Raw genomic sequence first — 14766 nt, 5'->3', positions numbered from 1 at the left:
TGTGAAAAATCATTCTGACTTGCCCCGGTGCACCTTATTTCTTTAAAAGACAAGGGAAGGAAAGATGAGCCTTTTGACAGGATTTTTTCAGAATTTTGTATCACAGTTAAACGAAGGTCATGGTTGTTGATAGAGCTAGATACCTACCAGAATCCGAAGCCCTGAATGAATTTGAAAAAGTGAACTCATTTATTTATTTGGGTTCACTTGTGAATGCTGATGTAGGATCAGCCAAGGAAATTAGAAGAAGAATAGCTCTTGAAAAAGCAGCGACGCGATGTCTCAGTTAAGAAAAGCCACCACCAACCGGAAAATCTCCATAAAAATGAGGAAGAGACTAATCGGGACGCTAGTTTTTCCAGTTTTCTTATATGGAGCGGAGACCTGGACAAGAATAAAATTGATGCATTTGAAATGTGGGTAGGTATGGCGCAGGATGTTGAAGATATCATACACTGTGCACCAAACAAATGCATCAGTTGTGGAACAACTGCAAGAAACAACCAGGCTAAATATAATATGTGAAACCAGGATAATGAGTTATTTTGGACACATAGCCAGAAGAGGACTAGAAAACATTGAAAAAGGGATTCTCTTTGGCAAGGTCCCCAGAACACGAGGGAGAGGAAGATCTCCAACAAGGTGGACTCATGCAGTCCAGAAAATAGTTGGTTCAGTTGTGACTGTGGCCACACTAGCTCGACAGAGAGGAGTGCCCTATTGACAAAATTATGCTTAACCCTTCTGTAGGTGCAAATCGGTCAAAAGTTCCGCAAGGGGATTTCCAGCGCACCCTGGTTGAAAGTACCAAATACATATGAATTGAGTCCAATTTCAAACATTTTCAGGCGCACCCTGGTTGAAAGTACCAACATGCTGATTTTGAACGCTTTCTGGTGCACCCTGGTCAAAAGTACCAAAAAATTGTAAATTAATAAATTCCAGTTACATTTCACAAATTGAACTTGATTTTGATTTCAGTAAACATTTAGACACTATCCACTCGGATAGGTCAAAAAAAATTGATTTTGGTATTTTAGACCTGGGTGAACTGAAAAAAATTAATTTTGGTACTTTCGACTAGAGTGCGCCGAAAAAGATTGATTTCGGAATTTTCGACCAGGGTGCGCCGGAAAATATTCAAAATCAGTATTTCGATACTTTTGACCAGGGTGCACCAAAAATAGCATGCGACTGCTCGATGGTTAAAAGCATGCATAACAATGCATGATTTTGGACTGGTGTAAAAGCGTGCATTATCGTCTTAAAAATGTTCATTTTCGCATTCTAAACAGAAGCAATCTAGCAACCAAGTATTTTCTAAAGTGCACCAGTGAGTAAAAATTTTTCCAAGTCCAAAAAATGATAACATTTATGCAAAAATAACCTCTATTCTAATAAGCTGCGAGGTGGCTGAGTGAGTTAAGCGGCAGCACAATGCAGTGACTGGGGAACTATCACCGCACACACAGCGGACATTTTTTAATTTTTTTTAAATTTTTCTGAAAAAATTATCTATTGGAATGTCTTAAAATTCACAATTAATTGTTAGATAGTATTGCCTGCGAGTTATGAGCAATTTTTCTGCTAAAATTTCTGCATTTTTTGTACATAGATACTTTTAGTTTACTTTTAAGCATGCTATTCACTGGCTAAATAGCATGCGATTTTTTGAAAAAGTCCAAATTCACGTAAGTAAGTATGCGTGTGATATGCAAAAAAGCATGCATTTCAGCATGTTGTACACACAACTTTTGTCAATAGGGTGGTGGTTGTTAATATTGAGGGCACACTACAGCCCTGCCCCACCACCGCCACCAATTTTTCAAACATTTTTCCCCCTACCACTACCATTTCAAGAATTCCTTCAGTGGCCACCGAGTAACCTGTTTGGCTAAGCCGGCTTAACTCACTCAACCGGCAAATTTCAGGGTGATTTTTTGAGTATTTTGATTTTTTCAAGTGGCAAACATTTTTTTAGTATTGCCATACACTACAAAAATCAAAAATGGTCTCTCTTCTCAGCTTGGAAAAGAATACGTATCTCTATTTTGAGATTGAGAAGTTGAATTTAATTTTTCATACAAATTCGTATTTTGGGGTGATTTTATAATTTACAAAAAATGACTTTAAAATTTCGGTTTTTTAGCCAGCCGAGCCGCCGCCGAGTAAAATTTTTGCAGCCGCGCCAAACACGTTGGCTGGAATTGGCTCCGCTGTCAGCCATAGTGCTGCTTACTTGCCATAGCCGGCGACCGATCATTTCGTCATCAGCGCAGGGCTCTAGGGTAGGGCACACTAGTCGCTTGCTAGTATTATGTTGATGATGATGATGATGATTGATGATGAATTGTGGATATACATATAAAATTGGCAAAAGAAAACTGTAATTGATTTTTTTTCACCAATGTTTTGAATTTTTTTAAATTTCAAACTTGCAAAATTTTGTGTAGGAATACCTACTTTTTTTTACTGATATCTTGTCGACCATTGATCGTATCAGAGCTTTAGAGAGAATACATAGAAGATTCAGACTCATACTCGTAGGATTTGAAAACTAAGACTTTGTTGAGGATAAGGTATTTAAAAATTGCAGTAAAAATCTTTCCTTGTCCTTTTCTCAACAAAACTAATTCTCAAAATGAGATTTTAACCCATCTGAGGAAAACCATAAAACTACCAATTGATTAAAATTTAAGAAAAAACAAACTTTTAAAAATCAAATGGCATAATGATCGAGTGTGAGACTAATTTGAAAAGGGTGAATAACAATTAACTCATTTTTTCGATTCATTCGCTTTTCACCATTCTCCCCTGCTCCTATCAGTGCCCTCAAACATGATTACGATGCCAAAATCTTTAAAATGACATGTAGCATGTCGTTAATGTTATGTTTTTGAACGCTTTCTGGGTTTAATAACACTAGTCAACGATTTTGAACTTTTTTGGGGTGTGTTTGGGATAAAAAGAGGTTTAACCGATAGTTTGGACACTAAAAAAAAAAAAAAAAAAAAAAACAGAGTGAGTAATGAGTATTTTAAAGAGTTGTTTTTGTGGTCAGGAGAGTGATTTTTGTTTCAGTGTCTAAAGTATCGAATAAGCCCATTTTCAACTCGAACACAAATTTGCCGTTGCCTAGTGTAGGTAATTGAACCCATCAGTGGTCTTCCAGGCTCAAGTCCGCTAATTTTAGAAAAACATTCGAAAAATTATGAATTTGATTTCTACCATAATGTTATATTTTTTCAATCTCGCTCATCCATCCAATTTTGGAAAAAATCGAGTAGGCACTGTGAAAACAAAAAATCTATACTCTCATGAATTAGATATTCACCACGATGCCTAACAATTATGAAATTGTCTCGATATCTGGATATTTTTTTCTATTCACATCTCAAGGTGCTCATATCTCACGTAAAAGTGAAAGAAGCCGATGTATTGGCCGGATGCCTATAACTACTATAAACGAACCCATGATACACGCGTCAAATTAGAAACACAAACAGCAATAAAAGCAATAAAATACCTCATTCGGATTTGTTCATGTCACTGTAAATCAGATACGGATATCGTTTAATGAAAATAAATAAACGAAAAAGAGAAGTAAAAAAAAATCATAAATCACAGAAGAAGAATACCTATATACCAAATAAGATAGGTACCTACAATTATTATACCAACAGTATAAAACATCGTATTCTATTGTAACGAAACGACGATTAATTTAAACGAAAAGAGAGCTTCGAAACGACTTATGATGGAAAAAACAAGAGAAAATAAAAATGATCGTTTAAAAAGCAGTCGAGAAACTAAACACTTGACGCAGATTGAAGTGTAGGTAGGTACACGAGACAAGACTAAATTGCAGCTCAAACTCGAGCGAGAGTCACTGTGAAAATGAAAATGAAACAAGGCACAGCTCACATAACAACCCTTGAGAATTGCGTTTAAATTATACTTTATACTTCTGACAATAAAGATGAGTAACCAGACCCACATAAACGTATATAAATTACACCCGGATGTTTCAATTGAGGAAAAAGCTCCCGGTACGCAGCTTCGCGTTGAATTTGTAACTCACGTTGTGAAAAATAATCACAACGATGAAGACTTGTATGGATATGGATGTTAGAAAAATACCCTGTATTCGTTTAACAATAAATTGAAATAAATTACAGCGACGAATACCAACAAATGGATGTCTTTATTGTAGCAGTACCTATTATCGATACATATGTATAATCCTACCTATCCATCGTAATTAAAAGTACACAAAGTAAGTAGGTACATATTCTTTTTCTCGTCTACAACAAACTGCAATATGCAAATCGAAATGAGGGTGAGAAGAAAATCAATACAGTCGAGATGAGATGAATCAGAACATAAACACGAGTCAGCTGATTACAACATCTGGTAAGCTTATGTTCAAACTTCAAAGGGGTAGATGAAAATGGATAGAGGGAAAAGTTTGCTCAACACCGAGATTTCGATACTTTACTCATAGAATCATCTTGGGTTTTTTATTGCGCCAGTGTATGGTAAGTGACACACTTACCCATAAAGATAACAAATCATCGGTATCTCGGTACCTATTTATGTGATTGAGATGGTACTTTCTCTCATTCCAGCACTATTTTAGTATCGTAGTTTTGATAAAAATTTATAAACGATGAAATCTAGGTATTAGCTCAATATCTACGATTACATTTATCATGTTTTATCCGAGAAAAAACATCATAAATTAATGTAACGAATAAACGTTGACATTCTGAATGAAAAAACACATTCATTTTTCAAATTAAAAACACAATTCCAGCCAACCTGCCAACCTGAAGAAGATAATTAGTCAATTTTTGGCGTTATTGGGAAAAAACCTCATACATCTACGTCACAAAATACAAAATATTATAAATGGTTGAACAAACAATAACCGAAGTAACACCCAAAGTCACTATCTACCTGTATTTTATATTTCAGTGATAATTTTTTATTCTAAAATGTGAAGTTACAAGAACGATTTTTTTCTTGAAAATTCTCATAATATTAGGGAAAAAGTGCTTTCGGGTTGAAATTCATCACGCAGCCTGCGAGCAAACGTAAAATCCAAATATTTTACAAACACAACCTGTTGTTTGGCAATGAATATTGAATATATATACAAGAAACCCATTACAATCATGACGATTGCATTTTGTGTTTTTTGGTTGGTTTTCGCTATAAAAACCCAGTTCTGCTTTTCAATCGTTGAAATAACGAGTATATAAATTCTTAATTTACTAAAATTATCGCTACAAAATACAAATAACGAGTAATGTGACGTGTATTTAAAAATAAGATAAGTATAAAACAAACATTACCATTTTAAAATAAAAATCAGGTACTGGAAGTTACGACTTGCGAAACACAGAATGGATGAAACGTTGTTTAAAATAATATCGGCGGTATTTTCAAAACAAAAATATTAACAACACGGTATAAAATTGAATTAAAATCACTAAAATATTATTCTAAAAACACTTGAACAAAAAAAAATTAAATAAAAAATACGGATAACAAAATCACTAACACCTGGAACGAACAACCCAGACAACCACAACAACGTACATTACAAGGAGGGAACGCGATCAAGCAACGTTTTGGCTCCGCGTATTTCAGGTTGTTCAAGTAATGGCGTAAAAATCCCTCCATTCGTGTTCAAGTTTACTCACCTGAGTGGTTTTTTACCTGCTGAGATGTTTGATGAAGTAAATTTGATCGTATCGAGGGATTATTTGAGTCTGTTCCTTTTGAAAAAAAAAGTTTGATGAATTTATTTCGAAATTATTTTTTCTTCGCAAAATTGAAATGGAAATCAAACGATCAAAATCACAAAATGTGTGATCGAAAGGAGAAAGTCAACTATATTCAACACTGAATTGAATAACGTACTTGTACTTAACGTACTGCATTAAATTGAAGAAGGAGCGACGAGGTTCTTCCACACTGCACCATCGTGGGTCTTGGTCAACATTCCTTCGTCTCTTTCTATTATTTTTCTTGTTTTGTTGAAGAAGAATAAAAACTAGACAGACAGCTCTAGACGAGAGGACTAGACTGAGCAGAAGCCATTGTAGGTGACATAAAACTGATCTTCGATGAAATAATGATAGATGAAACTGAGTGGTAATGGTGTTGGCTGCCCTTGAACGTTGAGATTGAAAAGATGCAATTTCATTGGATATTGGGTCGAAATCGAAGGTGCATCTAATTGATTTGGAATTTGGACTTGGAGGAGTGCTACTCAATTAGAGCAAATTGAGTCGGTCATCAGAGCTTAACTGCTCAAGTGTTAAGTATAGGTACCTACCTACATTAAAAAATTTGAGTAAAAAAAAGAAATATAATTATGCTCAACTTAACAGTTGTAAGTACTTGGTGAATTTTTTTTTCAAAAACGAAAAAAAAAACATTCAATTTTTTGTACAGAAGAAGAAATTTGATGAAAATTGAAGAAAATCTATCGTTCGATTCCTTTAACCTTCATTCTCGAATTCGAGATAGTTTTTCTTTCTGTAGAAAGATCACACAGAATTATCAAAGTACCTATAGCAAGACTTGCAGCATATAAACTGCAGATTTCAGGCTCTATGAAATCGCTAAAGTTTTTAAAAATGAGAATTTCCTTGCTATTTTCAAAAAAATGAATCGAAAAACTCAATTGATGAGAGGGAGGGGGTCGTATTGCACACAGATTACCCTGACAATTATTCAATTTTTTCAAAAAAAAAAAAAAAAAAAAAACTGCCTCAGGCCTGCTTACAATACATATTTACTCATAGTCTATCACGTACCTACCTACCTACCTACCTACCTACCTACCTACCTACCTACCTACCTACCTACCTACCTACCTACCTACCTACCTACCTATCTACCTACCTACCTACCTACCTACCTACCAAAAGTGATTCAATAATCCTGAAGTGCAACACTTCGATTGAGAATATGAGAATTAAATTGATTCCTCGATATTAATGTTTGCATTTTTTTTTTCAACTACCCAGGATATAATTTGTTGGGGCATTTGTGAAAAAACACCTTGAGAAAGGCCTAGTATAAATATGGTTGCCTAATTGAAATTCTAAGGAGCAACGATAGATAGGTAGGGGTAGTTATTATTTTCTAGATATCAATATTTCGAAAAAGTAGCAGAATTTTTCGAGTCTGAATTCGAACATATTGAATAAAAATAAATAAAAATATGGTTTGTCTAATGAATTAATAATCTACATATTTTATAGAATTGAAAAAAGTTGCCTCGTCACAAGAAAGAAGGTGTTTTATGAAATCCAAGTGATACGCCTCATAGCCAGTCACCTTTTGTAAGGGGTTTTGACGGTTTTCCACGGGGACTTGACTAAGAATTATTTCTGGGGGAGGGAGGGGGGGGGGTTAAACATCTCAAAATTGTCAACTGACTCGTCTAAAAACTTCCAATTATTATCAAAAAAATTTATAATGCATTTCGGGAGTTTTCAAATAAAATTTTCAGTAGACCTTTGCCATCCACAACTTGTAGAAAAAACGTTGACTGCAGTAAAGAGAATTTTTGAGATTTTCTTCAAATTTTTTTGTATGTAGGTAGGTATCTATCTATCCACTTATTAATTTTTTTTTTGCACCGAACGGAGCGAGGGCAGAAGCCTCAACTAGTTTATTTTCTAGGATGTGAAAAAAAAAATATGTATGTGTAGAATCAATCTACTCACTTTTAATACAGGTAAGTAGTAGGTACCTAATATTTTTCAGATTTGAAAGAAAACTTGTCCAAAAGGTACCTTGGTTAAGATAGGTGAATTGGCATTTGGCTCAGATTTTGAAAATATTCACAGGGTATCTTTGGAGGGCCAAAAAATAATTTTAGACCTCAAAAATGGTCAGCCAATTCTTCTCCTCTCTCCCCCATATCAAAAAACGTTTTTTTTTCACGCAAAAAATTCCTAAATTCTTCACCATGTTGGCCAAATTTTTGGAATCTCTGTGGTATACAGAGAGACTGGCCAATCCAGAACTTTTTTTCGATTTTTTTGCACTGTTTTCTAGCCAGAAATCTCGAAAGAAAATTTCAAACTGCTATTGCTCCGAAATTAAAAGTGATGCGGGCTAGAGTAATTCATTTGTCAAAATGTCGACCTCATTTTAAATCGTAAAAAATCCAAAAAAAAACTAACTTTTTGAGGGATTTTTCTTTCGTTTTCGAACGCATAAAAATATATAGGATATTTACCTAAAATAGCTGATTTCAGACTTTTTGTTGGTTTTCCACCCCTCCCCCTTCTCTTACATTTCTGTATTTATTTGCCATTCAGCATGTTAAAGAACTTTACTATTTTGAATAAACGAAATTGAGAAATACAAATGTAAGGTAAGATGTAAATATAGACATTAGAGAGGTGTACCTAAGTAAATAAAATACCTACTTATCTATATCCTGAAATTTGACGAAATTGATGAAGAAGTGTACTACCTACTTTAAGAGAGAGAGACTAGGTACGAGAAATGTTGAATTCTCAGTCGTTCAAGAGGCTGAAGCAGTGGTCCTCAAAGTGGGGTCATTTTTGAAAAAAAAATCGTGTTTGGTTTTTTTGCCACTTTTGGCTTATACAAATATGTAGGTACATACCTTTTAGGTAAATAACCTGTGCAGTACATTAAACATCCTCTAAAAAGTTGGGATTTGAGTTTCTGAACCTCCTTGATGCACTGAATTCAATACTCAAGACCACTCTTGGCACTCTGCCAACCAATTGCTGATAGGTAGTTTAAAAATTTACTTTACAAAAAATTAGCGCTGGATTTCTGTCCAGCAGGTTAAAATACCCCTATGAACAATTTTTTTGAGGTCACTTTGACCAAATATTCAAAATTCATATTTTCCCACTCATTCTAGTTGGCACATAGAAAAAAAAATTGAGCAAAAAAACTGTATATGAGCAATTTTATTTTAATGAACGTCAAATTTTTGGCCATTATTGCCAATTTCAAAAAATCGACGCACAAAGTGATGAAAAAATTGAGCTTAAAACCTCATAATGTAGTCACATTTGAATTAAAACCATGTTTAGAGGCCTAAATTTGACATTAGCAGGAAAAGTAGGTACCTACTATTTTGGGGGCTTAAGTTTTTCAAAAAATGTTGTAGAATGTCAAAAATACACTTTTTTTAACTGGACATTTTCATGTTGTTTGAGGAGAGAGTACCTATACCTAAGTTACAATTACACATGAAGAGTCCACGGAAAGAACCAGGTAAGTCACTTTTTTTCAAAAATGAGTTTAGGGTTGAATTAAATTCACACTGAGGAGTAGAAAAATGTAGTCCATTTACGTTTTGAAAAAAATCGATTTTTCGTGGTTAAAATGTCCTTTAAAAAAAAGAGGAGAAGAGAAAAATGAGCCGAGACCAAAATGTGAGGCGACAGGAAGAAAATTTCAACATCGTCAACTATTTAGAATACAAAAATTTTTCATTATGTCATCATAATAATCGATTTTCATCGAATTCAAGTTGTTGCAAAACACTGATTTTTCGATTTTTTGCTTGATTTTTTCACGAAAACAGTGACTTTTCAAGTCGTGACTGGCTCATCTCTTCATTTTTTTCCTACAATGCCTCAAGTTGTGTTTGTGGGATGTTGTGTGATGTATTTCCAGTCATTACCTTGATGAAATTCAAATTCGCTACAAAATTGGAGCCTTCTGATACTTCAAAACGCCGTAACTCAGAAGTTTGAAAAAGTGACTTACCTGGTTCTTTCCCTGGACTCTTCACATTTTCTACTGTTTATGACTGAAAAATTTATGACTTTCCTCTCCAAGTTTTTTTGCAGGCTCAAACGCACTAAAAATACCTTAAAGGATAATAGGGTTTTTTCCCAGTTCCCAGAACGACCAGTCTTGGAAAATAATCAACGAAATCTCCATAATGAATTAGATAAAATAATTGGAAGTTGGTTCTCATTTTCAAAATGTATTCATTATTTTTTTAAACGGTACCGTGGAAAGCGTACCTTATCGTTTTCTTTGCATTTTTCATTTCTAAATCAACGTTAATGATTCCCCTATGACCTCAAGTGCCTACTTCACTCATTAACTGGAGTAAAAGTTACCTAAATTCTTTGATAGGTAATTTATTTTAAGACGAATTCAGATTCAGAAGAGAATCATATTTGTTCAGAATGATAAATTAGTTGAGTATACTTAATTATTTAGTGTATTTTACGATAAGCCAGCCCACATATAGAATCAAAATGGCTTCCATGCTCATTAAAATATAGGTACCTATTTTTGTAGTTGAGTGCAGGCATGTATACTCAAAAGAAAGATGAGTGGTTCATGAATAGATTCATACAGAAGAGATAATTCTCCAATCATCAATCAATGATTATGATAATTAATGATTAAGTATATTATCATCTTCTTTAAAAAAAAATAAATAAATAAATAAGAAAAGTAGGGAAAAGCCAGTCCAATTATCGATAAAAATATAAGATTTAAGTATCTAAAAATAAAATTATAAAATGAGCCCTCATTACCTATCTTAACATATCACAAGATTTAAATTTTGACCATTCCAAAATAACAACTACCTACCTATCTACTCAAAAACACTTGAAATTCATAAGTAGACTACCTACGTTTAAAAGTAGGCTAATTATAAAAGTACTTGAAAGGAAAAAAAATCAACAAAACAAACACGTATAATTCATTAACCCCAAAATATTACCTATACATAATAAATTAATTAAATAAATATATAAAAATGTCTTCAAAACGATGATTTATTTAGATTTTACTCTTGTCGTAGATGGAGCACCTCCCAAAGCTTTTTTTCGTTGCTGGAATAAATGTCTGTACATAGTTACAACCCCTGAAAACAAAAGTTCATGAAAAAAATGATTAATTTATGCATTTGAAGCATAATACTTTGTTGATGCTGAAATTTATTTTGAGAAAAAATATTATACCTTGTAAGGTTACTAGCATTATTAAAATTATGAAATGTCTGTATCCAACGGTAATGTTGACATTGGGGATTTTGTACGTCCACTTATTTGCATAAAGTGATTGAATCATGTACTGTCCGAGTAATTCTCCACCAACACCAATTGGTATCAGGACTATAAATGCTGAGTATCTGGAAATAAAAAAAAAGAAAAATCAGACAAGTGAACATTACAGGCTATTTATTAATAACTAATGACTGTTTTTGTGTAGGTAATAATCATTGAAATTTGTAATATAAACTTCAAATAAAATGAATCAGCTACCAAAACACGTACCCTAAAATTTTATAAACTTTGATGCCATGTCCCTAATCAAAGTCTTATTTTAACAAAAGAATTATTTTTTAAAAAAAAGATAATAATAATTTTAAAAAACCTAAACCATTAGTAACAAATTTTTATTTTTTATTTTTAAATCACAGGGTCATTCCATGTCAACTCAACCAACGTTTTTGAGTCAGGTCTTTCGATTTCGCTCAAATTTCCTCACCCATGGCCCCCAGAACCTTCCCCAATATCGATATGTAAACGTCCAAAAAAATTGTTGGAGGCCGTGGATAGGTCCAATCAAAAATCTGACGTCATATTCGTGTTCAGCGTCCCCAAAAACATACTATTCCATGTGTCGCACGAACAAAACACTTTTTTGAACTTTTACCCCCTTGGGGGGGTGCTAGGGACCATCAATGGGGTCCTATCAAAAATCTGACGTCATATCCGTATTCAGCGTCACCAAAAACATACAATTCGATGTATCACATGTCCCAGATTTTTTTTCAAAAGTTTCGCCCAAAATTGGGGGTGGGGGTGCTCCCTTTCCATTAAGAGATCCCATCTTTAAACTTGAATATTTCGAAAAAACATCAAAAGGTACATCTATGGGAATTTTTTCATAATTTTAAATGGTAGCTCCCACTTACAGCGCCATTTTGAAATTTGAACTTTCAATTTAAAAGTTCAACTTTCAACTTTTGAAAATTTCAAAATTCTTAAAAAGTTCTAAATGCAATGTCCTTCCGAACTGTGAAATCAGTTTTGATCAAAGTATCATAGTTTTGGAGGAGTGAGCGGTTGAAGTTGAGTACCTCGAGACAATAAGAAAATGATGGAAGCCCCCCACCCGCCCTCTGAGGGGCTGAGACCAAAATAATCGCGGGGTTCTTACTTACTGGGTGGGTATATATTGTAAAAAAAATTTGAATGAAATCGAAAGACATGACTTTCAAAATCGCCTTTTTTTGGCTGAGTTGACATGAAATGACCCCACAGATAGGCACTGCTATTATTTTGACAAGCAAATTGTACCTAAACAGCAATAAATTATTTTGCTAAAACGCCAAATTTCAATTTATGAAAAGGGAACTTGAATAAAAACTGGTTCATTTTTTTAAATTGTTGGTACCAGCAATAAACTCACCTTAACCAAGTAACCACGTAAGGTACGAAATTCAATTCTTTGAAAATATGGAAAGCATATCTAGTGATTTCAGCTCCACACCATGCAAATAAAGTCATAGGAACTGCAATCGTATCAATATTGGCTGGCAGTAAATTAAAAACTCCGAAAGCATTCAGAATTCTAAATAATATTTGCATCGTGGTAATCATAATACTGGTTTTCACGAAACCTACTGCCACATGGATGATCTATAACATTTAACATTTGTAGGTAATTATAAGGTAATTAATGCGCAATTCGTCGATGTCACGTTACTCACTTCTAATATTGCGGCTACTTGGAAAGTGACAACTGGTATGAAAACGTAATTCCATAATTTTCCTTTACGATATTCTTGGTTGATGTAAAAAGTGACGAATAAGTAGGCGATGTAAGACCATCTGTAAATATTTAAAAAGTATTGTAAAAAATGTAATAAAATTCTAGTAAATAACGCTTGAAAGTATGGAACCAACTATGTACCAAGGACATGAACAGGAGTTACGAGTGTTCACTTGTCCAGCTGTCCACAAATAAATTTTGAGTGGCATGAGAATGATCAAAAGCTTTGGGCAGCTCATAATACGTAAATGAATCGATCACAGTATTTAAATATGGGTTGGAGGGGGGGGCGAGTAGGCAGAATATTTAAATTTAGAAATAACATTTGCAATTGAACGTTTCACATTAAAATAGCAAGACTTTCATTGCACCTTTTTTTTGATTATCTACCAAAAATTTATGGATTAATTATATGGGTTGTAAAAAAAAGAAATAGGTAAGCTTAGAAATAATAACATCAAAAGGAAACAACATGAAACACCTATATTCTCATAGGTATATTATTAGGAGTTGCATCTTTAGAAATAGGTACCTCTACCTATACCTATTGCGAGAAACCGTTATGATGCCGCAATATAATCAAGTGTCATGATACAGACCAAATTTAAATTCCTGATAAACTTATATCGGTACAATTGGTTTATATGTATTCAAAAGTGCATTCTTCCAAAAATTCATTTTCTTACTTTGGACTCGAGTTAATGATAAATTTTTACTTATAAAACCGCCAAGAACGCTAATAATTCCGAATCACGTACAATTCGGGAAAAATTCCACCAGTTTTAAGAATGTGTCAATACCACCAGTTACCTTTTATTTTCGATCTTTAAAAATTATTTGAATTCTCGCTACAAACTAGGTAATTGAACGTAAATTTGTAATTTACTTACCCTATTAATTGGATTAAATTATAAAAAAATAAATATTTCTTCAAAAGTGCACTGGGCTCGGATTTACTATTTCGTTTCGGTGGCATATCTTTATGAAATCTAAGTCAGCCTAAATTAAAATTAAAAAAAAAAAGAGAAACACTGTGTTTTATTTAGGCAGGTACACTATGAAATACACATTTATTAACTTTAAAAACACATTATTCTAATTTAGAAAGCTGTCCAATGTACATAGTTACTATTGTATTCGTACCTGAGAACTAATCGTTAGGATTTATCGTACCTGCTCGCTTCCGACAATACCGAATAACGGAACCAGTTTATCGAGAAAACACGTACAAACACTACAACACACTTGCAACCGCAACATTCGGTCATTAACAAACGAGTACCTACCATAAGCCAACTCTGATTTAATATCTTGAATTCGGCGTCAGCCAAAAAGGTAAATAGCAATAGGGAAAACCTCAAAATCACGATGAACCTGTGTCAGAATTTTTGGATAAATAACCTTGACTTGAATTGCTGCGTTAATTTCAGTTACCTACTTGGACTCTTGGTAATGACATTTTTACGAGTGAGAGTAGCTTAATGGTAATCTATTTCAATTTTAAACCGAATGTACTCGTAACTTCAAGAGATTTCAAGATCTTCAAAATACGTACGAGTACACCTTTCTCATTTCTACTTATTCGTATAGGTATGTACTCAACTTTTAAATCCCATTTTTAAAAAGCTGTTATTGTCCTTTGGGATACATAGAATAAACTTTTATGAGCCTTATACCTATTTGAAGAAATAAAATAAAAAGACATTTTCTAATAGGTAGTGCTAAGTGTAGGTTTTTGCTTAGTTTGATTGACTTTCAGCTTTCGATTGCGCATTAAAAATTCAATAGTCGCGGTTTTAAACCACACAGGAATTGAAGTCATAGTTTATATTTACATAATGAACTGATTATGCAGCTAGTTAAATAATTAAAGCTAAGCGGTTTTCAATACGATAGCATTCGATATATACTTGTATAGATTCATGAGCACATAAATACCTA

The 14766-nt window shown here is 33.6% G+C and overlaps 2 protein-coding genes across 4 annotated transcripts in view; both read right to left on the bottom strand.

Annotated features, from left to right (window-relative positions):
- Nucleotides 1-5615, bottom strand: part of drpr (draper) — a 72436-nt gene extending 66821 nt beyond the window's left edge. For both annotated transcript variants that reach the window (XM_065358728.1, XM_065358729.1), the window contains exon 1: nucleotides 5358-5615. The gene's annotated coding sequence lies outside the window, so the exon portion shown is untranslated. The remainder of the gene's footprint in view (nucleotides 1-5357) is intronic.
- Nucleotides 5616-10723: 5108 nt separating this feature from the next.
- On the bottom strand, nucleotides 10724-14144 carry LOC135841642 (very-long-chain (3R)-3-hydroxyacyl-CoA dehydratase 2-like). 2 transcript variants are annotated; one of them, XM_065358710.1, is made up of 6 exons: nucleotides 13999-14144; nucleotides 13716-13824; nucleotides 12764-12884; nucleotides 12463-12692; nucleotides 11007-11176; nucleotides 10724-10909 (listed from the first exon to the last, which is right to left on the bottom strand). In XM_065358710.1, the coding sequence occupies exons 2-6, from the start codon at nucleotides 13799-13801 to the stop codon at nucleotides 10821-10823; spliced, it is 696 nt and encodes a 231-aa protein (XP_065214782.1). In that variant the 5' UTR covers nucleotides 13802-13824; nucleotides 13999-14144; the 3' UTR covers nucleotides 10724-10820. The 2 variants fall into 2 exon arrangements, with proteins under 2 accessions (XP_065214782.1, XP_065214781.1); XM_065358709.1 differs by having other exon boundaries at nucleotides 13969-14132.
- Nucleotides 14145-14766: the final 622 nt, after the last annotated feature.

Source organism: Planococcus citri, chromosome 3 (assembly GCF_950023065.1).
Source record: "Planococcus citri chromosome 3, ihPlaCitr1.1, whole genome shotgun sequence".
Classification (NCBI taxonomy): Eukaryota; Metazoa; Arthropoda; class Insecta; order Hemiptera; family Pseudococcidae; genus Planococcus; species Planococcus citri.
The sequence above is the reverse complement of the archived record's forward strand: the minus strand, read 5'-3'. Positions and strand labels throughout refer to the sequence as shown.